At 39.5% G+C, this 23,861-nt stretch overlaps 1 protein-coding gene across 1 annotated transcript in view; it reads left to right on the forward strand.

Annotated features, from left to right (window-relative positions):
• The first annotated feature begins 14,765 nt into the window (after positions 1 to 14,765).
• Positions 14,766 to 23,861, forward strand: part of LOC117769515 (gamma-aminobutyric acid receptor subunit alpha-2-like) — a 35,786-nt gene continuing 26,690 nt past the window's right edge. The window contains exons 1-3 of the mRNA XM_034598447.1: positions 14,766 to 15,364; positions 15,776 to 15,860; positions 18,900 to 19,015. Coding sequence (XP_034454338.1) covers positions 15,790 to 15,860; positions 18,900 to 19,015 — 187 coding nt within the window. The 5' untranslated portion in view covers positions 14,766 to 15,364; positions 15,776 to 15,789. The remainder of the gene's footprint in view (positions 15,365 to 15,775; positions 15,861 to 18,899; positions 19,016 to 23,861) is intronic.

Genomic DNA, 23,861 nt, shown 5'->3' on the forward strand with positions numbered 1-23,861 from the left:
CTTCAACATCCGGATTTCCTTTCCTGCTGAGACTTAGATGAGAAAAGCCACTATCTTGTCTGCAGTCAGCTGTCTGTTAGCTTAGCTTAGCATTATGACCCGAACAGGTGGAAACAGCTAGCCTGGCTCTTTCCAAAGTTAACACAATTCACCTGCCAGCCCATCTAGCCTAATATCTACAGCCTGCTGAGTGAAAGCAGCATGTTAGCATAGCAGAAGCTGAAGTTACTTTGTTTGTTTTATCCATATAGAAACATTTAAAAAGCGTAAAAAGGATAAATGGTGGTTTCACATGGGGGTAGCTCTGTCCCGATTTGGAACGTGCAGACAATGTGGCCCACGAAGGCCTACCCGAAATGAAACAGTTTGGCTTTAGGAGGGGTTAAAGCCTAAAACTACATGTATACTCTTCAAAAAGTTTAGTCTCATCATTTTCCACTACTATCAATTTTCAAAAAACAATTCATCATCAGCAGGATGGGTTGGTCTGAGAAGGATCCACCCGTTAGGGCCTTTGTTGCTCGGGGTTGGAAGGACGCTTTTTTCATCCACATTTAAAGGCGCTTGCGAAATGAGACAGCCTGGTCGCACCACAATGATGCATTCATTCTCTAAAGGGTGTGGACTAGAAATTGGGACACAACTAGTGCACCTTTTCCTCCGTTTCCATTCTGTATGCTAAGCTAAGCTAATTTAATAAGGTTTCTATTGTCCAAAGACATGAAATCGTCTCATCCGATTCTCAGCTCGAAAGTAACAATATGTACCTTGCTATAAAATCCTATAAAATCCTCTTCATCTGGCTCAATCTCCGTAACAACAAAACATGTGGCATCACATACGTCCGTCACATTTCTTAATTTTTTTCCACTAAGTTAATTCGATGCGGTTTTAATACTCTTACAAAACTAGTTCAGAAAACCTGACCATATTGGAGATAAGAAAAAGACACTAAAGGTACTGGTTTGCCCCCCCCCCCCCCCCCCGATAATCCAATCTCTGAATATGTGAAGGTTGTCATTACCCAGATAGGACACAACATGTCGTCACTAAATTGTCCTCTCTGCTGTCTCCTCTTACTGCTCAGTTTTGTAACTGATAGAGGTGATGTGGGGGATTTATTGACATTGAGTCCTTTCTCTGATCATAGTGACACTTTCAATGTTACAGTAACTTGCTATAAATACATGAATGGCGCAGTGACAGTTTTGGTAAGTAATGGGACAAATATATAATACCTGTAAATCTTCTGTAGTGTTTGCTGCAGGAATCTATAGATGAGGGTATTTGAGGGTCAGAACCCCTTCACAGTTTATTTGTATAAGTATGAAGATGGATGACATGACAGCTCCCTATAAGTCAAGTCAAAGTGTTGCGATCCCCCCTGGTGGCTGGCTGCAGTATTGGTCATAAATCCTGCCTCCTCCATTTTAAAGGGATAGTTCACCGTAAAATGAAAATGTATTCATTATCTACTCACCACTATGCCAATGGAGGGGTGGGTGAAGTGTTTGAGTCCACAAAACACTTCTGGAGTCTCAGGAAACAGTGTTTGAGTCAAAGTGATCCATTCTTCAGACGTAATAAAACCACAGAAAAAAACACAACATTCCTCCATACTGCCCATGTGGTGTCATCCAAGTGTCCGCAAGCCCTGACATTCGACTCAAAACAAGGTCATTTACACCAAGTTTTAAGCCTAAAAGTCCACTACCGGAAGTAGAAAAGCTAGCGGATGAAGGCACACAAATGCGCAACCCGCGTTTGTGTGGTGTTCGAGTGTACCCGTGCGTACGTGAACGGTATCAGAGGACATTTAGGCCAAAAACACAGTGTAAATGATGCTGTTTAGAGTCAAATTTAAATGTCGGGGCTTGCGGACACTGAGATGACACCACACGAGCAGTATGGAGGCAATATATTTTGTCGTTTTATTACGTCTGAGGAAGAGGTCACGGTTGACTTCAATTGTATTGGATTCTACTCTAATAAAGTTTACCCCTGAGTAGATAATGAGGGAATTTAAATTTTTCGGTGAACTATCCCTTTAAGGCTCATTTATGCTGCCTTTACATATGAAAAGAGATATGTCTGTTTCAAACAATGTAATCATCTCTGCACAAATACTTCCATACATCCTTTACGTTGGCATACAATGGATCCACAAGAGGGCAGCACAGAGTTGAGAGTTTCTGACAACAACAAACTCTTCAGGTGTGTTTCAATTCAGGAGCTGCATCCTTCGGAGGACGCAGCCCACATGGGCCAGGTAGACTGCGAAGGCTTAACTGAAATGAGATGGTCTAGTCTACAGAGGCTTTATGTAATCAGCTTCACCAGCTAGTTTTAAAGTCCCTTTGTTTTTTAACATTTGTATTGTTCGATTGAGTTGAAACATGATACTACAGCATGTGTCTAGTTGCTTGTCGGAGCCATAACCTCTTTAATCTCCTTGTTGAAATTTCTTCCTCGTTGTCTCATGGTTGTCTCACTTAAAATATTGGCTACACTGCCCCCCACGACCTCCTGTGGTACTGCTACGATCTGTCTGTTTCATCCACATCTGTAGGTTTTCAGTCGACATGCACAAAATCGAACAAAATGAATGAATAGTACAGACAGAAAGTTCATTCCGTTTCCATATATATATCCAACATTGAGCATTAATGAGCCTTTAGTGGATGGGTTAGGGTTGACTCGTGATTGGTCAAGCATGCATATCGGCAGGACCTTAATATTGCGGCTCCATCCCCTGATCACTACTGCGCAGACTCTGGCGTTCATATCCAATATATTTTATCTTTATTTACCGTCTATAGTATTTCCTCATTAATCAGGATCTTGAAGTATCTGTGATTATAATGTTGACACAGGAATCACAAAAATAAGGCTCAACGAATAGCATGCATTTCCTTTTGGCCTTCGTTTGGTTCTCCATTATTCACTGGAGAGCGTTTGTAGGAGTTACAGGTTAAGGTCGGTGGATGAGCTCAGCTCCACTGTACACCTGACTAAGATGTCATGTGACTAAGGTGGGTGTGGGGACTTGTGATGTAGTAGGTGCCCAGTTTCCTGCTCTAATAGCCATATCATCCATGGAGACATGGTTGTTGGCCACTGTCGTCCGTTTGGTCTAACAGGAGTTAGGATGCTGCCCCTGTGGTGAGAAACACCAGTGCTGATGGACAGATCAAGATGCCTGCCGCCGCTCGCCTCTCCTCAACGCAGTCATGTGTGAAATTGATTTTGCAGTTACCTCCCTGTTGGTCCCTCACTCTACCCCCTTGTCTCTGGCTCTCACAACAGTGTACAAAAGACATCTCATCATAGAAACACAGAACATCCATGTACTAATGAGGACTCTGTCAACAACAGATTGATGTTCAGTGTTTATGCTGCTCTAAATGTGCGCATGATTGATGGAGCTGCCAACAGCAGGTTGTGGGCTTTTCTGTTTCTTACTTTTTTTATTTTTTCTCACCAACATGCTGTTCTGGATGACAGGCAGACAGATAGTTAGAGACCCTGCGCACGCACCCCGCAGTTGTGACAGCTGACACAGGGCAGGTTTGTGGAAAGTTCAACAGCATCCTGAGATCAAGCTCTCAATTAATCATCGTCATCTCAGCTGTCGAAACGGTTCAGAAGCTTTCTCACAAACTAAATGGTGCAGATGGTGTAAAATGGGACATTCGGTGTATATTGGAGCAGTGGTGAAGGAAACCACAGCGAAAGACTCCCTCTAGTGGCTCAACTCTCCCCATTTATTCTGAACACAATGCTGTGAGAGGAGGTGCTTTTCACTTTAACACTAATCAAAGAGTACAAGTGCTACTTGTATAATAATCCTGCTTGTGACTACCAGAACTGTTGGAGTCACAGTGTGCAGGATACAGAGACTTAAATGTAGATTACTGACACAGGACACTTTTGCATATTGCATTGCATATTGTTGATCTCATTAAAAAACAACCAAATTATACCAGTGAAATGAAAATCAAGCAAACTTTTCAAAATAGATTTATATATTGACAAAAATGTGGTTGAAATTTCAATTCAGTCCTTTGAAAGAGCATTTCAGGTTTTTTATTAGTTGTTCAAAAGCTTGTTTTGCTTTAAAATAATTCTCTCTTACTGACTTTATTATATGGATATTATTTTAATTTTAGTGTCGGGATATAAAAAGGTACTGAATGTAAAGGTAATCTGACTCGCCTTATTCTTGAGAAAATAAACAGAAATTCCTTACACTCATAACTCATTGACTTAAAAATGTGTATGTTTATGTTCCATGGTAAAAGAGCATTTTAAATATCCCGGAATCCATTACTCTATTAATGCTTTAAATTATACCCTTTGCTTTCTGATTATACAGTAGTTATCTAAAAACACGTGAAAATAGGAATTTGATTCACTACAAACAATATAAATCAAACTCTACCAGATTCATTTTGAATCTTAGTTCTTTCAGGCCTTTTTGAACAACTTTTATGATGACAGTCTTTTTACAGACACAACCCAGAGAGTAGGATATGTGTCCAAAATCTGATCTCATCCCTGAATTGATTGTTTCTGTACAATTGTTTAAAAAAACATTGATATGTGAATTTGCTCTTACCAAGTCAGTCAGTTGCGATTACTCTAAAACATGGATGATACACTGTGGTGATGACGAATCACTTCAAAACTGAATTATTTGCATGTTGATTGTTTTATCCCGCTCACACTGTACAGAACGCAAGGACATCTTGATGATAGACCACTAGAGGGAGCTAAATGCCATCACATGGTTCAGTACACCATCAACAAACTGGCTGATTCACATTTGATTTAATGTCTGAATTGAAAGATGGATGAGATTTTCTGTGTTAAACAGCGATCATAATATGAATGGATGGGCGGGGGGTTAAATAATCCTAATCATCCTTTTAATTTCTGAACTGTGCAATGACAGATTACTTCCACTCTTTTATCACTTTTTGTCTGATGCTGTATTCGTCCCATGTGACACCGTTATCTCTTCTAACAGTCCTCTGGGCTCACTCCTCGTGCAGCCTGTGCATCTTAGTGGTTGAATGTGTAACACGACCTCACATAACCCAGTTTTTGGAACGCTACAGGGCAAAGACCCATCTACAGTAAGTGCACGCCCATGGAGGCTGATAGGATAATGCAGTTTGCAATATAGCCTACCTTCAATATATACCAAGTTAGATGACAGTCATTATGAAGAATTGAAGAAGGAAAGCATGTCACTGATTTCTTTTTTGTGTGTGTGTGTCACAACATTTACGCACAGAATGTGAAGAGCCATAAAACCCTCATCTTATCTGCTGGTGCATCTTTGCACTGGTGGGTTTCAGTGATGTGGAACAATGATCTGTGGAGTCATGATCCTGATTATACTCTTGATGATAATACTCAGTAGGATCACCACTTAAAGCAATATTTAGACGATCGGATAAGCCACACACAGACAGCAATAACTGTAAACAACCGCATAGAACATATGTACACAACCTTCAATGGCTTCCTTACATAAACCAATGCTGCATCGAAGAGTTGTACTAACATTTTGATAAAGGTGCAGATCTTGGAATGCTCTGGTTTGCAGATGATTTTCTGCAACATTGGCCGATGGAAACTGACTGAAAAATTGTGTTCTAAAATGTTGATGCCAGGTTGTATTTGTCTCAAAGCTGACAACAAGCTACGGTTGTAACTGTAGATTATTCCAATTTGAACTCTCTGTCATCTGCTCAAGTTGTTACAGTCAATATGCTGATAAAGATATTTTTTTGAACTGATGTTTAATTTATTAGTCCTTATCTATTGCAATGTTTTGAAGAAACACAATTAAACCTGTCAAACAAAAGCCTGTTCGTTGTTGTATCTTATTGAATTTGCCTAACACTCACTGTCGCTGCTGATTCTGCTCGTTGAACATGGAGTTTGTGGGAATACAGAGGGGGTTACACTAAGGCCAATGTTTGTGGTTAATTCCAACTTTTTAAGATTGTGCATGAATATGGGGGGTGGAGCTTCTGAAGGAGCAGTGAAGGGAGGGGTGTATATGTTTTCAAATATCAACATGGTGTAAATAACGCCATTTCAAGTTGAATGTGCATGTCGAGGCTTCTGGACACTTGGATGACACCACAGGAGCAGTATGGAGGCAGTTTATGATTTTTTTCTGTTGTTTTTTTAAGTTAGGGACTGACCTATGAGACAAATTGTGATTTGTGAATATGGGCTATACAAATAAAATTTGATTGATTGATTGATAGTTACTTCTATTGTGTTGGATTTGGCTGCAACACTGTTTAACCTGAGACTCCAAAAGTGTTTTGTGGGCTCAAACACTTCACTACCGAACAGATTTCAATGAAACTTGGTGGAAGGATGTGGGTCATCGAAGAAACCATTACATGTTGGATCTAGATCAGAGGGAGGATCCGGGAATGTTTTTTCACTTTATTTAACATTGTGAGATTTTTCAACATTCTCATAGATATATACCAGGGGATAATTCATGGAGCTTTATGAAAAAATCTGGCACATTTATGGAAGTGATATCTATGAGTATTTGGAGGTATTTGCTCTACTGAGTGCCATTCTTGTTGACACGAGAGATAGCGTCATATCAAATCACCATTAAACACTTCCACTACATAAACCTCCATCTCTCACAGGAAAACTAGCCATGCTAACTGTAGATGTGCCAGTGCTATGATATGACTACATTGACAAGCGTCAGTTAAGCTGCTTGCTGCTCTTAGCTAAAAGCTTGCAGACATATAGTCAGATATAGAAGGCTAATGTGATAAGCTTGCATTGGGGAGAACAAGTGTGGATGTTGACCGGACATACTGTAAATGTATCATTAGCATGAAAGACACCACCTCAAGAGCATATGACGTATAATGGAATCTGAAATACTTCTTTGCTGTATGTAGACATGGTCAACAACCTCTTACTCAGCATCCAAGAGAATCAACACTGATCCCCAAAAAACTTTGCATACGTATCAATGTGTTTGGATAAAGGACATAACTCACATCAGATCTCAAAAATGTCACTGCAACAGTGTATAACCAGAGCAGAAGACAAAGACAGAGCTATAAAAGCCTCTCCTCCCTCCTCTCCCTCGTCCCCTTTCCTTCCCTCTGTTCATGCTCAGAAAACAGCAGCTGGTCCCGCAGCCTGCCAGGTTTCTGTCACAGCTCATCACATGCAAAGCTGGTGACCACCGTTGGTCTCCTGCCAATAAAAAATGAAAAATAAAAATAACTGTTATGTTTCTTTTGACGAGTGGTAGTATCAGCGTCAAGGAGCTGAACAGTGTAACACTTATCATGGACTCAGTCCCTCCACTCTCTGATACAGGTCATTACAGAAAAACTGATCATTGTTTTATATCAACACAGGATTCAATGACTTCATTTATTGTGAAGGCAGCAACTGTATGTTATTACGTGATTATCAAATAATGACAACATAATTATGGATATTTTATTCCATTTATGCCAACAGATCCCCACTAAATCTTAGATACTGGACCTCAAAGTGACCTGTTTACAGCAGAGATGAGCGTGTCCCAGTCAAAAATGATAAAACACTTGCACCTTAATATAACTTAAATTTGTGCAAATCCAATGCCAGTCTATATACAGTTTTAGTTAGTTACAGCTTTAGACTTTCTGGGTATGACAATATCAAACTGAACAATTTCAACCTGTACTTTCAGCTTTTTTGAATTTGTATTAATATTAAATGTGAGTCATACAATGCTGTCTCCACAGTATGAGACAGCAACAAAACAAAGTGAAATGAGTTCATAGGAGCTGACAAACATAATGAGATGCACATGCAGCTGGCGTCTCTTCCTGCTCAGGTAGAAACTAAAGCAGAGGAAACTAAACTGTCTCACTGATTTACTTTTATACTGTTAAATACAGAAGAACAGAAAATCTGTGTTACAGTTGAGAGGGATTAGGTTGTTTACATGCAGTAATGAATAAATAAGTAAAATATACTGACACTAGTATAATTATAAAACCTTTATTTTATATTATACATAATAATTAGAGAAAAGACACATTTTACATGAGTTTTGACAAATACATTCATCTCAAACCAGACAGCTTGCGTTCATTAAAATGTTTTATGATGAAAAAAGAACCACAAGCACAAAGTTATACCTTCAAAATGCTAAACAGTCTTTTCTAGTTTTATAGAGAAAATAACAAAAACATCTAAAATGATATAAGTAGAAAATCAATCCTCACAGAAATCAGTGTAAAAAGTTGTTGATGTGAGAAACACAAACATTTACAGGACTTCAACACCACGTCACGTCAGAGGTTTCATTACTGTTCTTTGACAGGGAAACCATCTTTTCCCCTTTTTCACAAACTACAGAACATTAACACTGAGAACTGACTGATAAATGAGCAGAGAACATTAAAGAGTGTCTAATTCTGCACCATCTAGTGGCTGTTTGAACTAAAGCAGCAACAGATACTGTACTGTAATGTACCAATAAACTTTAAAGCTGCCTATGTCTGCCTGCTACTGCCAGCACCAGTCATCATAGACATGACCTACATGCTGTACAAACACTGAAGGTTAAACATCTGTAGCTTTACACAGGAAACAAAACACTAATTAGATTATATTTATTTGGGCAAATCGTCTTTATCAAATGCAATGAAAGGTTAGATTTTTTTTTTTTAAATGAAGAGAAAAAGGGTCAAAAGATCATTAGTACAAAAGGTAAGTTTCAAAGAGAAAAATACTAAATTCTTTATATCAATCTGCCTATAGTCAAATTAACATCTGTAGAGCATATCTAAATATACTGGAATAAGCAAAATAAGATACATTTAACTTCAATTTTAACTACGGGCTGTTCATACTGTTAGATTAAATACAAGTTTGACACCACTTTTATACACTTCTATTTAAAATCAGAGGAAGAGACTGAGATAGGAGGAATCACTGGAAATGTCATCTTACAATTCCAGGCCTGTTTGTACCATACAACAGTTTTCTTCCTAGAATGAACAATAAATTACAGTTCGTAAACTGCAGGGTTTCTACCTACGGGATGTAAATATCTTTTTTTGCATAACCATGTTTGACAAATGAGAGATGTAGTGGCCACTCATGTTTTTATACAAGCCGTATAGGAGGTATATTACATACACACATATACTTGTAAAAAGGTATTTGTGCCAAACAGTATTTCTTTATCAGCTTTGTAGCATTTAAGTGACACAAAATAAAAAACCCACATACAGATCTAAAAATGTCCTCTGCTGAGTTTCTCTGCTGCTCTGTGAGACAGAGATGTTTTCAGCATGTGACAGCGTGCTATGGAAACCAGGTGTGAGAGCCCACGGTTTAGCTCGCTGCTGTTTGTACACACGGGCTCAGCAGTTAAATTTAGCCGTGGATAAAAAAGGAATTATTGTAGACACTCTGCAGCTGAAGATGGCAGATGCAATATGACTGCCAAAACGCTGGCTTTAGTTTCCTTGGTAACCTGAGGGAAATTAGCCATGGCGAGTGCAGAAAACTCCTGCTACATAAAAAGCATTGGCAAAGTCATGAGAGTGACCTTTTAATTTTGATAAGCTACCTGTGATTCATCTATTGCATTATATAAGATACAGAAAATAGGATGCCGAGATTTGGCTGTAGTGTTTTGCAACAGTGAGATCATCTGGCAGCCGATAACGTGAACTCTGCGTGAACTTTTATTTGTCTCCATCTGTGGTGCTCTGGGCTCAGGGCTGAGGTGTTCTGCACTGAAACACACCCTGATCCTTGAAACCATCTGTAAGCATCAGCAGGAATATATGGGGGACATTTAATCATTTTATTTTAATTCAATGTCACATATCATGTGTCTAAATTCATGTGTCTAAATTCTGCTGGTTTCATAACTGACATCAGAAGTCCTACAGACAATGTCTTTTAAAATAAAGGCATTATTATCCATTTTTTGTGATTTCTATATTTTATTTATGTCTTTTTCTTATTATATTCTATTCTATTTATTTGTATTTCATTTTCTATTACAAAATAGTACCGATTGCTTTTATATGTGTGTGTCTTTCTACTGAAATACATACAAAAAAACAGTCAACAATTAAATATTAATTATTTACAGTAAAATAAATCAGTGATATGTGTTTTTATATGACTGTCAGGATCCATGCTCTCTTCCTGAGGGGACAGTATTTCATTTCAGCAATACTGCTATGGATTTGAAATGAAAACACACTTTCTCCATAAACCTCGATGTATCATAGATTTTGAACAGTTAATACCATGTTCTATTTTTGTCTCTGGTTGAGTATGATATTTTCCTCCAACCGCTGCATTTTTCTCAACTGTCACGCGTGCACATAAACATGTCCATTTGTCACCTCTTACATATTGATTTACATGCCTTTCCCCCGAGCGGACATCTTGGCATTTTGTCAACTGCAGGTGTAACTAATAACATTAGCGACGGCTGCATCCCATTTAGTCGTTCCAGCGTAATGATGTGTCAGCTGCTGGGATTGTGGGTTTGACAAACAGTTTCTGAGGGTGACCTATCTCTTTAAGAGTGTCAGAGCCCCTCGATGGGCTCCTCATCTTTTTTCTCTCACAACATCTTTCTTCTGCCATGCATGACTTGTTGCCGAGGTAACAGGCCTGAGAATGGTTTTAGCATTTCCAGCTCTGCCTGGGGAATCAACTCATGCTGACACACAACTGACAACAGCACGTTGTACGACTGGCTCAGGTATATCCTCCCCAAAATGTCAGCACAGTCGCAGACCACCTGGTGCCACTATATAATATGAGAATCAAATCAAACACACAAGGATATTGTGTGTGTGTGTGTGTGTGTGTGTGTGTGTGTGTGTGTGTGTGTGTGTGTGTGTGTGTGTGTGTGTGTGTGTGTGTGTAGCTTTAACTTCATACAGAAAGTCAAACCTGGGGATGGAAACGTTTGTGTAGCTGCTACAGTCACTTTCCAGGTCTGTGTTGATGAGTGATGTCTGGAACATTACCGTGTCTCTCCAGCAGAGGACGTAATGTGTGTGCATGTGTAAATGTGTGTGAGCGTGTGCGTGCATGTGAGTCATATCACCCCACATGGCTATTAAGCAGTTTATTCTGTTCTACAACAAATACACAGACAGCCCTTATGAGGTATTGACTCTATTTAGATGCACCGATTCATTTTGGATTGTTTAGATGCAGCAGCTCGCTTTTCCTTCACCAGTTTTTTTGATTGAGCTGCTCCCCCACTTACTGAGAGCACATCAGTCAGCCGCTGCCTGTCTGAATCTGCATTTGAATTGCTCCCTTGGTATTCTCACTGTTTACAGGTAATTTGCTGTTGGAAACTAGAGGCTGTAAAAAAAAAAGGGTTAATGGACATGTCTGGGTTACCAGCAAAAGGACAGATGGGAGTTATCAGCCTCCCATTAATCATACTTACAATGAATTACACTGCATATTTGGATGGCACTATTTGTATTAATGTGTGTCATCAGGAAAAATGTGTGTTGTGATCTATTATGATTAATCCGGGACTGTTCTAAGATATCTCCCTTCGTCACATCACATTTCAGGGTTTTCCTTGAAACCATGCCGACCATGTAGAGGTGAAATAATGATCTTTTTTAATAAAATATTCACAGCCACCTTTCACCCTGAAATTATTTGCTCACCGTCCTCTGCATGGACCTGATCAATATGCATTGTCACTCAAAGTGTCCAACCGGGACACACGCAGGCCTGGCGGTAGGCTGAGTATGATGCAACATCTTGCAATAAACAATGTGCTGTAAGACTATGTAACCCAGAGGCTAGCAGCGCGAGTAAAATCTAAGTTCAGAGGAAAAAAAGAAACACATGCAAAACCATGACAACACAGTTTAACAAAATGAGAGATTTGGTATTTTTCCCCTTTTGTCCTTGATGCTGTTGCCTTTCCCGAGCGTGTGTGTCCTACCTGCCTTCTTTGCTTGACCTGATGATGGGCCCGAGGGTCACCATATTGAGATGACCTGCGTCATCGATCACCTGTCACAGCTATGGATTAGAGCTGAGATTAATGGGACAACCCTCTAATCAGAAGCATAGCAGAGGAAGGCAGTGACTGCTTGATAATGGTCCGACCCCTGGGGTCCAGTGAGGTCTGTTTTGATCTGTGTGTGTGTGTGTTGGAGGGCGTGGGGGATGGGGGGGGTTCAGACTAAAGACTATAGTTAATTGGAGATGGCCGGGTCAGTGGTTTGGGTTAAGGTTAGAGGAAGTCTCCAGGAAATGAATGAAAGCCTCTGAAGTCATGGAGACATAATTCTCTCTCTCTCTCTCTCTCTCTCTCTCTCTCTCTCTCTCTCTCTCTCTCTCTCTCTCTCTCTCTCTCTTTGTGTGTGGTGTGCTCTTTTATCCTCTCTCTTCAACCTGTCACTGTATCTGCCACAGTTACCAGATACATAGACTTGTATTTCTCTATGTTGCTTATTAAACCTGAGTCTTCTGTTATTCATATAAAACACTTTTAGAGTTTCAGGGGTAAACAGAGTTTCAGCCAAATCCAATACAATTGAACTAACTGGTGACTCTGAAAATGAAATGCCTCCATATTGCCCCTGTGGTGTCATCCAAGTTCCCGTAAGCCCCGACATTCAAATTTGACTAAAAACAGCGTCATTTACACAAATGTTTTTTTCTTTTGTTATTTTACATTTGTGATCACCATTTACTTTAATTGTATTGGATTTGGCTGCAACACTGTTTACCCCTGAAACTCACTGGGTGAACTATCCCTTTAACTTAACCTGCACTTACTTCTATATTATTTTTCAGTCGATAAGCTACAAGGAATTCTAACAAATTACCAAAAGAAATGACATGGTTCGTCATCTAAGTCAAAAAGTCCACTCCATCTTCTGACTCACATAAAACAAATGAAACAAAGCACAGTAACATGACACTTTCCCTACAAAGTCAGGAATTAATGGAAACAAAACACCAGAGACTGACCTTTGTCATTAAATGAATACATGGTGGAATTTAGGCATTAATGTAAAGACTAAACAAAAATACTTAATTAATCAGTAGCATGTACACTAGCTTGTAATATTACATGTGAAACAACAGTTCAGAGGAGAGAGTGACAGGGGATCTGTAGTTGGATGTTGGATGAAGCTACATTCATTTATCCAGTAAAGATGTGGTGCTGAAAGAACAGCTCCTAAAGACGTCCATGTAGAACATGTGGCACAATTCAAAAACAATGTCATGGAAACAGTTTGATTTTTATATAATTTATTTTCATCAGTGAGTTTCTGGTTTAAAGGTGATTTGACGAGATGATCCTGCACAGTGTCAACGCTAAATCTACAATAGGCTGACTATTTCTGCCACAGTTCAAACTGTAGTCCTAGCAACAACAAAGTATCAAGAGGGCCATTCGTTCTCTCTGTCTCCCCCTCTCACACAAACACACACATGCAACAAAGACAAACACCTTTTCTTTAATCCAGTTGATGGTTGGACCCGCATGTTGATTTTGTGATTCTGCCCATCAAGTTGATATCGAGACTTCTCCTTACATTTGCTTTACAGCAGCTCAACAGTTAACCTTCAAAAATATGAATCAATCAGTCAGTTTGACATCTAAGACTGTTTTGAGGAGCTCCTTCTATTATTATTGGAATGTTTAAGGATTTTCCATCTCAGAAAATATAAAGGTCCAAATTGAATACAAGGTAAATAAATCAAGGTTCTGGTGAGTCTCAATACATATATCGAAGTACATCACTCACAACATGCCACTGTGTTGAAAAGTGGTGGATTCATAAAACTGTTTTTAATCTGCTAAGGTAAGGAAGGGATTGGTATCAAAGTAAATAATTTTTGGTGGGAAAAATACTCTGTAACACTGGATCAGAAGGGTGTAGCCTATTAGCTTGCAGGCATCGCGACACAAATTCACACTTGCGAGAGTGAATAAACATGCTGATTTGGTTTCCAGGCTACTAGCCACAGAAAGGAAGCAGTATAAAACATAAAAAAAGAAGCACTCGTCCATATGCATTGCATCCACTGCTGCAACACTATGTCACTATAGAGCAATGCCAGTTTCACATGGGCAGGGGTTCTCAGGGGTCCTTGAAGGGGCCCATATTTTAATATAATTTCATTCAAGTAACAGACTGAGAGAGTCCATGACTATTTTGGTCCTGGAAATAGTCATACACTTCCTGAAATAAATAATCTAAGCTAAACTAAACTCTTGTCAAATGGGGGTCTGTGGTCTATGTGGCCTAGTAAAGGGTCCATGAAGCGCAAAGGCTAGAGGACCACCGCTGTAAAGACAAGAAAGACAATTCATAAACACAGATCATTTAGTATTTTTACCTCAAGTTCAGCCAACCACAACTCACTGGTATACCTATCTGAAACCTTATAATGTCGCATGCATGTTGCATACTTTTGACTATGGGGGATCTTTTTGTGGCTCGTGCCAGTTGTTTTGGACAGTGTGCATTTGTTTCTTCTATATTCATTTTAGAGAACATTTCTTGGAGCAACCTATTTCTCAGAAATCATGCATCTAAAATTTGGTGATAGGGTGACTTGTCCCCGTGTGTAAAAGACAAAGAGTATATTGAGTTTGTATCAAACTCATTATACTCCATTTCCAAACTTGCCATTTCCATCAGGACAATCCAATGACAATGTTTTGTCTGTTTTTGCATAATCAACAGGCCACTGTGTTATTGACCGAGACTGGACACAACATCCATGAGCATCCTCGCATTCCAAGATCTGAGCTGGAGGAGGAGGAGGAGGAGGAGGAGGCTCAGTGGAAACCAAACTACCTCTAGGACCCAGTGTCTCTCCTCCTCCTCAGCCTTTGTAGTTTTTGTGTGGAGATGAGGGAGACTGAGATGTGCTCCTTGCTTATCACGATTCACATCGAGCTGCTACACTAAGCTGAGGAGGATGCCGAGCAGGGCAATCTGAAGCCAGGATCCTCTCCCAATATACTGCTTGGGTTTTTTTTATTTTTATTTTTTTATTTTTTATTTTTTAGTTGATATTTCATTCCATTTTTTTGTTATATATTCTTCATATGAGATTTGAGGACACAATGAAAGCCAATGCATTCCGGGTGCATTCCTGCTGCTGGCTGGGACTATGATTTATCAGCAGCTTTGTTCTCATGACAGACCTGCGCTCGTTCACTCTCACTTACACACCGGGAGCGAGCGCTGAATTCTCCTTAACTTTCCTGCATCTTCGACGACCCCAGCTGCAGCAGGTACTTTGTGCACCTGAGGTGAGTCGGCTCTCCCCCACGGCCACAGACACAAAGGATGAAACCCTGTAGTCTTATTTATTAGGTGAGGGGATGCAGGGGGAGCGTGGGAGAGCAGCTCCTGCACATTCTTATTGTCTGATATTATTGGCTATTTTCTGCATTTTATCGTGTAAATCGCGGCTTGAAACGGATGCACCGACTTGATCCAATATTAATGTTGAGCGAGTGGAGGCGTGGGACGTGTCAGTGAATACTAATTACTGTCAGTGGCTGTCACCGCTGCTGCTGCTGCTGCTGGTGCTGGTTCTTCTCACCCCCTCCTCATGTGCGCTAAAGGGAATCCCCCAGAAATAAGTGATGGTTATAAAGATCGCACAGTTCACATCTGAAGCCGGTTTCACTGATGCTCGGCTGTCCTGTTGTGTGTAGGTGTGTGAGCAGCCATGTGGAGCAGAGGGAGCGCGTCTCTACTCGTCTTCAGCCTGCTGGTGCTCACTGCTCTGTGGACGACCAGGTGAGTCTGGGGGCCTCACAGGCCGAGCATCACACTCTGTGTCTCATGGGGGGAGACCCCAGGTCAGACTGATAATATTGATAAGAAATGCGGCCTTTTCGTGGACAACACAACTACCAATAATTTTGTAAAAAAGCATCATTAGAATTCTAACCTGTTTGTTTATTTTTTTTAAACTAAGGCAAGGTATTCACTAATGGTTTTCACATATGTCACGTTATCACAACATGTGTCTTTTGAATTCATCAGAATGAACTCCTCACACTGGAACACAGGTAAAAATAACAATAATAATAATAGACTAATAATAATAAACTGCATTTAAGTTACAAGGTACAAGTTCAAAATAAAAAAAAATTGAAGGCAAACAATTAAGAGCAAAAATACAAATATAAAAAATGTTACAGATGAGAAAAGAGTACCCTGAAAACAAAATAAAACAAAACACTGTAAAATGATCAAAATAGACAGTAAGATCAGAACTGGGAGAAAGCACACCCATAAAAATGTGCCTTCAAGAGAGGTTTAAAAATGGACAAGGAGTTTGCCAGGTGGATCTCCTCAGGGGAGATTGTTTAGCAGCCCTGACAGAGGAGGCCCACTCACCTTTGGTCCTCAGTCTGGACTGTGGACTGGTGAGTGGGGCCTTCGCTGAGGGACCTCAGGTTACCACCAGGCACATATAGTGTCAAACGATCTGAAATGGACTTGGGTGTCAGTCCAGAATGGGCTTTAAAAGTCAGCAATAAAATCTTAAAATCAATTTTTAAATGTATGGGAAGCCAATGAAGAGAAGCTAAAATTAGAGCAATATGTGCTCTTTATAGTGAGACGTCTGGAAGCTTTTGTGAATGGCACACAGGAGAGTGCATACCTCCAACAGTCCCCTTATGAAACCACATTTAAATTCACTAGATCTGGATTTTTTCATGGATCTGCACCAAATGCATGCACACATATTTCAGTCACCTAAACATGCCCTGTTTTTTTCATCAAGATCCATGAATTATTCCCCTAAAACTTATCTCACAATGTTCGAGAAAGTAAACAAAATTCCTGGATCCACCCCATGATCCAGATCTGCAACAAACATTTTACGAGTTTCTTCTTTTAATGAGTTTCTTCTTCTTCTTTTCTTCCCTTATTTATTCACCATCCTTTGGTGGGAATCTGACCAATAACCTCTTTGGCAGAGATAAAAACAAAGACAACCACTGTAAGAATCATTGGGGATAATTTAAATGAGGTCATTTAATCACTGTTGAGGCCTAATGATCAAGTGAAGTACACAAGGCCTACAGAGAATTTCTGTGGGACTGCCAAATGGCAAGTTTACTGTCTGTAGTGCTATAGGTCTTTTCACAGCAGATGTCACAGCAAGATAAGCACAAGTGAAAATGACAAGATAGGTTTTGCTCATTTTTAACTTTCAAATTAGTAAAATTGTATTTCCTATAGTGCTATGTGCAGCACATTGGTTCGCTCAGCCTCTTCTTGCTGCTCTCTCTCTCTCTCATACACACAGACAGCACACTCGCATGTCATACTCAGACAGGCCAACCAAATCCCACTGCATTAATGGGCCAGTGGATGGTCAAAAAATCCCTTAAGTTTTTACCACTCCTGTCATTTTCTTCACCGGGCCTCTCTGTGTGTGCCCATCATTCAGGGTGTGCATGGATACGTGCTGCACGTGGACTGGGCTCACTGGCCAGCCACTGCTCAGCCCCACCAAACAAAACCTTGTTTATCAAAACGACGCAAAGCCTCAGAGCTGTGGGATATTTATTATTACATCTTTTAATCTGGAACAAAGTATAGGCTACTAAAAATTGAAATGTTTGCTGTGGAGATGGACCTTTTTGATGTTTTGCAATGCATCTGAAGAATGGGAAAAAAACAGCAAAGCTTCTCTCTGGGATTTTTCCTGCAGTAATTTAAGGCTGGAGTCTGTGTCCTGCTAACAACTAGACTAACACCATCGAAGATACAAACATACAAACAGCATATGTTACTGCATTTGATACAACTTCCATTTTCTTTTCAAACGTAAAAGTCAGCAGTTCAGGCTTTGCAGCTATTTTGCCACTGGTTGGTTTTGTCTGTTCAAGTGGGAGCTACTGCTTTTAGAAATGTTTGATATTTATAACTTACACGCAGAGGAGACCCTAAAATAAAAATATCTAATATATATAATAATTCATCAGTATATGTAACATATGAGCTTAACTACAATAGTTAGGAAATCTGACTAACTTGCTAGTTAGCTTCTTGCTGCTAGTTAGCTACTTCGTTAGCTAACGTTAGCAGTCTAATGTTAACATAAAAACTACCTGAACTGTTTATCTATAGGTTTATGGATGATCATAAAACAGCCTGAACATATGTGTATATATATACAATATATACAACTCATACCGATGAGTGTGATTTTAAATGTGACTGTTGCTTTTCAAGAGAGCACATTTGAAAATATGAGATAAAATATTCTTAGCCTAGCAGCAGCAGTAAGTCGGCTCCATTAACCCAATACATTCACTAATGGTAATTAGAGAAATGTGGTCCAAACAGAAAATACTCTGATTTGTAAAATGATTAATATGTAATATTCTCTTTTCTGCTTCAAGTAAAATATGCCCATAACCTGAGGCTGTTACAGCAGGGCTGTCGACGGAGGTGATTTCGTCTTTGATAATGTTTATCTTTAATGTAGCACCTTATCTGAATTTATTTACCATGAATCTCTAGCACTGATTAAATTAGCATATTCAGTTGTGTTTTGGCTCTGAGATCAGATGGCACACAAATGTTCTGCCTTGAACTGGGTCATCCGTGTGTAACAATGTGCATGTACTGTATGTGTGTGTCTGTGTGGGCATGTATGGAGCCTCTGTCAGATGATAACCTCTTTTCTCTCCATAAATCAAGCCACTGAAGGAAACAGCTATGCATCTAAATACATTTAAAATGTAATCATAGGTTTGTTTGTTGAAGTTGGCCTCAGCTGGTCATGCTGTCGTGTGTCTGTGTGCCGACTAGATCAGTGAATGCCGACGCCGCATCTGATGCCTTCAAAACCAACATCACCCTGTTCACACGCATCCTGGACAGCCTGCTGGATGGATACGACAACCGTCTACGGCCTGGTCTGGGGGGTAAGGAACTGATGTGCTATAACTGGATGTGCAGAAGTATTATTATTCAAAATCTGTTCAATTCATACAGTCTAATTTTTGGTTATGAAACATCCAGTGTCTGAAAGGCTCATTTGGAGTGAGAGCATTTCATTTAACATCAGATTTGTTGTCTCGATAACCTTTGGCAGCAATCCCCTCGAGAATAAACTGACAAACACACTCTGTGCACAAAACATTTAGGTTATATAACCCTGACTCCACTTCCTGGAAAGTAACAGCAACCAAAGTGGCCACATTTAACCCTGCACATGGGTTTTATTCTTACTAGACTTCTTGCAGAAAATGTCCACTGAATTTGTCTGATATCTAACGGAAAAACTATGTTTACGTGCAACGACAGCAAATTTGACAGAGTATAATGTTTTAGTGATGTCTAGTTGTGCTCGATGGTTGTAAAGCTACTTAAGCTGTAAGGAAGATTCATAATATTTTAGATAATATTCTGGTCTGCCAGATATTATTATCACATTTTTATAACATCTGTTAGGAGATAGAACCAGACTCTGAAATTACAATATTGGGAGTAACTCCTGGAGAAGTGGAATTTTCCGGTGCACAGATCATTTTGCCTTTTTGTCATCACTGGCACAATTGTAAGTGTTGATTCAGTGATAATTCTCCAAGTCACTTCTACATTCGGATTGGTGGAAACATATTCCAATATATCTGCAGCTTGATGTCTCAGAGCATTTCATCTCCTACTTTAAACAAAATGTATCAAAAAACTCTTTGTGTCTTATTCTTAACATGAAATTATATATAATGAGTATTCATTCAAAGGGTATAATAGCTTTATGGAAGTTGTATGTTGTGATTTATGTCCGACCGCAATGTCAGTAAAATCACATTTTGGAATGGTTTGTATATTAAATTTGATTTTGTTGTATGAAGTACATATATTCTGCTATATTTACATAATGTAGATTATTATATTTAGAAGTTTTATTATCAATAGCCAGTAAAAGGTGAATTTCAGAGCCTCTGAGCCCTTTCATACATTATAAGCTGCATAAGCATAATAGGCTTCGATAGATCTCGATCCCACCTCTCGTCAGAGGACAGCCTTTCGTTAGTTGTGGAGAATCGTGTCTTCATATGTGGCCTCTTCTGGTGCCACTCGCTCCATCCTCACCTCTGCCATCATCAGCCATGTTTGGCATCTCATTTCCAGCTGGCCCCTCATCCCAAAGCTGAGCCCCTCCCTCAGGATGTGGTGCCATTTGAAATTCAAATTCCTGGGGCCATCAGCCCAGCCCAGGAGCTGCCATATGGGGAACAGACCTCCTTTAGCTTGGCAACGCTCAGCCTGTACAACTGGACCAACAGTAATGGGGCTGCTAGCTCATTTTCTGTGGAGGAAAAGCTCCAATCTAGAGCCTTTTACTAGAGTAAAGCATCAGTAGATATCTTCAGAACCTTTTTTCATCAAGTGTTGTTAAATACACCAAAATGATTACCTAATGCATCTCTAGAAGATATAAACAGTTAGTATGTTTCTTGGTGTTTTGGGTTAGGCCCCTTGAATTGTTGTATAAGGTTGGATCAACAAACTTGTATTGATTTTTTAAAGTGAAAAAAAATGACATGACCTAACCATTCTTCAGCAATAGACAGATCTGAAGACATAAGTGAGATCTGATGTCTGAAATAAAACATTTAAATAAAACATTCAAACATAAATCAGACGCTTTTCTCCAAAGTGTCTTAAAGTACCGAGAGCACATATATTTTTATCAGACTGGGCCCCAGTGGGAGCTAGACCATCACTCACTGGGTAGTGGTAGTAACGCACTGTACCCATTAATGTACATGGGGCTGACGCCACACAGAGCAGAGTTCAGTCAAAGAAGGGAAAGTGAAATGACATCAGATGGAATTTTCCACATTGTACACACATTAGATTTGTATGTCTCATCTGTGGGAAAAACATGTTAACGCTTCCGTGGACTTGGGTTTATAACACATTTATAATGGCTGAGAAAAGAGCATCATCACAGCTGCACGTGTGTTCACTCATACATACTATATACATATTCAGGGGTAGTTTTCATGGTTCAAGTAACATGGCATAAAAAAGGAGGCTGAATTCCAATGAAGTGCAGCAGCATATTTATTGTATGTGCACTCTCTGTGTCAATAATGAATTCAACTATTTATTTACGGCTTCTCTGTGCCAACCATCTCTATTTTACTCTTTAAAATAAAAAAGTTTGAAGAGTAATTCCTGATCAGGGTGTGGACAAAAAAACATGGACACGTGTGTAATATAATGCAATTAATACATAATAACTAGACAACAAAAATCAGCCTAAACAATAGCACCGAAATGCAAGACACTGATTCAGTTAAAATGAAAGTGAATCAGTGCTTAAAGACGGCACAATCAATAGCATGTCTGTTATTGGATTATTATTAGACTGTACATACAGTTGAATGGAAATATTGTTATTGTCGAACGTTTTATTGTATTAAACAAGAGATGTGAGTTTTACAGCCACTGAAAATCAAATGATGGAGATGGAAAAGATGAAAGTAGGGCAGAGGTTTTCAAGATGAACCCACATGTCCCCTTGGGGCTACTAGAGGGTTTCAGGGGAGAGAGAAAAAACAACTGTAATCGTTTCAACAATGAATGAATAACTGTTTGGGTTTAGGCTGCAGATTTCTCTTGAATTTATTTATAGCGTAATACAATATAACCACGCAGCTATTTGATGGCTAAATAGACCTATTTCTTTCAGAAGCAGAAACGGCATTTATAGAGCCTGTAATGTAACTACCATGGATTCGATTGTAATCCTAACTGCTTGAATCCTGCATTTCTTTCCAATACTTGTCATGTGTTTGGGTGTCTGAGGCCATACCGAGCTCTTTTAAAATTAACCAATTGGTGTCCGTCACTTTCACTGAAATCAAGCCAGGCTGCAGAGTGAATGCAGAAAGCACAGTAGCTTCCACATCATCATTAGTGTGACTGTGAGGCAGCTCACTTCCGTTCATATTCACACTTGCTGCTACTAATTTGTTTTTTACCCCCAAAAAATTGCCATCTACTGTACCTACGACTTCAGGTCAGCTTTAAAACTGCACAGAGTCAAAACCATCTGCTTTATATTGGACATCACATCTTTGGATTTGTCTTTGGCATCGGAAATCGTTTTTGTTGTTCAACATGGTCACAGCTCCAACTGAAAGTGACAACAGCAGAATACAAACTCACAAACACAAGAAAGCTTCTTTACATGCCTTGCTTTGGTCTGACATATTTTCTGAGTCCTGGTTAAAGAGACTATTTTGTATAAATAGATATTGTTTGAAATGTGTGTTGTTTGCTGTGTGGGTGACACTGTAAGGTCGTCTGGTTTGATTCTGTTGATTCTGAAAGTGATGATTTCAGGGCCCATGTGACTCCAGCATAACAGAGACCCCCTACTTTTAGAACATTGTTAAATATTTTTGGCTGATAATCAAAATCTCTTTTCAGCAAAGGAAAAGGATTTTTACCTCCAGAAAAACACTGTTGAGCCGCATATCCACATATCAAATATCAATATTAAACACTTCACTAACAGTACAAGACAGCAGGTGTTAAAGATAATTAAAAAGACAGTGATGAACTTTCTTTAATCACTTTTGTGTCGGTGTAATCATCAGTAGGCACTATAAGTTCCACAGATGCTGTCATTCAACATATGATAGTTTGATCAAGACAGCCAGATCAGGCTCGGCTGAGAAAGATCCCATGTCTCTGAGGTGATGTCGCTCACCCTCCCTGACTCATCCACTTCTCCATCGGGGTGTTTCTGCTGATGCTCTTTGTCTCTGTCCAAACTGGCAGCAGAGAAGCTGACATTTGGATGGGTGCACAGCGGGATGCACAGTCCCCTAAAACAGCCAGGTTACGTCTGACCAATTAAACGTGCTTCAGCGGTCCCATCTGTACCAAATGATTCAGATTACACGAGAAGCACATGGGTATGACTGTTCTTGCTGAATAAATGAACTTTAAGTATTGTCCTTGATCCTATAAATAAGTGTCCAAACGTCCCCCCGGCGCCAAATGCACTCCGGATTTTTTAAAATAGTAAACGTGTATTTTCCCAGAGGGTTGTGCTTTCCCAGGTTTGCTACTGCTGGGATGCATCATTTGCACAAATGTGGTTTGTTTTGCTCGTAAATTTGCTCCACTCATGCAATGCAAACTGGACTGTAGCTGTCATGTGGGGGTGGATTATTTTTATTTATTGTTTTGGTTTTTTTTATGTGGAGGGTTCTGATACAGGTTTGGGATTTATTGTGTGTGTGAAATAACAAAAATAATCTTCTGTCAAATTGATTGAATAGCTATGTGTTGGTCAGTTAACCTTTGTCGGGCATTTCATATTACAAATGACAACAAGCATGCAAACCAATTTGCAGAAACAAGACAGAGGCAGGGGAGGAGAATTTCTTTTAAGGCTGTTCGAGAGAATTCCACACAATGCATACCTCATATCATACCTCATATCAAACCTCATATCATTCTCCATCCTGTGTTAACATGAGGAATTTGGAGCGTCTTGTTAAGTCTCACAAATAACACGATACTTTTAGCACATCAGCACCACATTATCATAAGTATCAGGACTTTAAAAAGAGTGTGCACGAAACTCTACTCCAAAGAAAGAACCACATGGACTTTTGTGGAGGAGGAAATGTCTGATGACTATTCATTGTAGTACGTCAGACACCAAAATAACTTATTTTTCCTGTCTGCATATATAATTCTCTCTCTTCATAATGCATGATGGTATTTAGCTCGAGG

This window comes from Hippoglossus hippoglossus, chromosome 10 (genome assembly GCF_009819705.1).
Source record: "Hippoglossus hippoglossus isolate fHipHip1 chromosome 10, fHipHip1.pri, whole genome shotgun sequence".
NCBI lineage: Eukaryota > Metazoa > Chordata > Actinopteri > Pleuronectiformes > Pleuronectidae > Hippoglossus > Hippoglossus hippoglossus.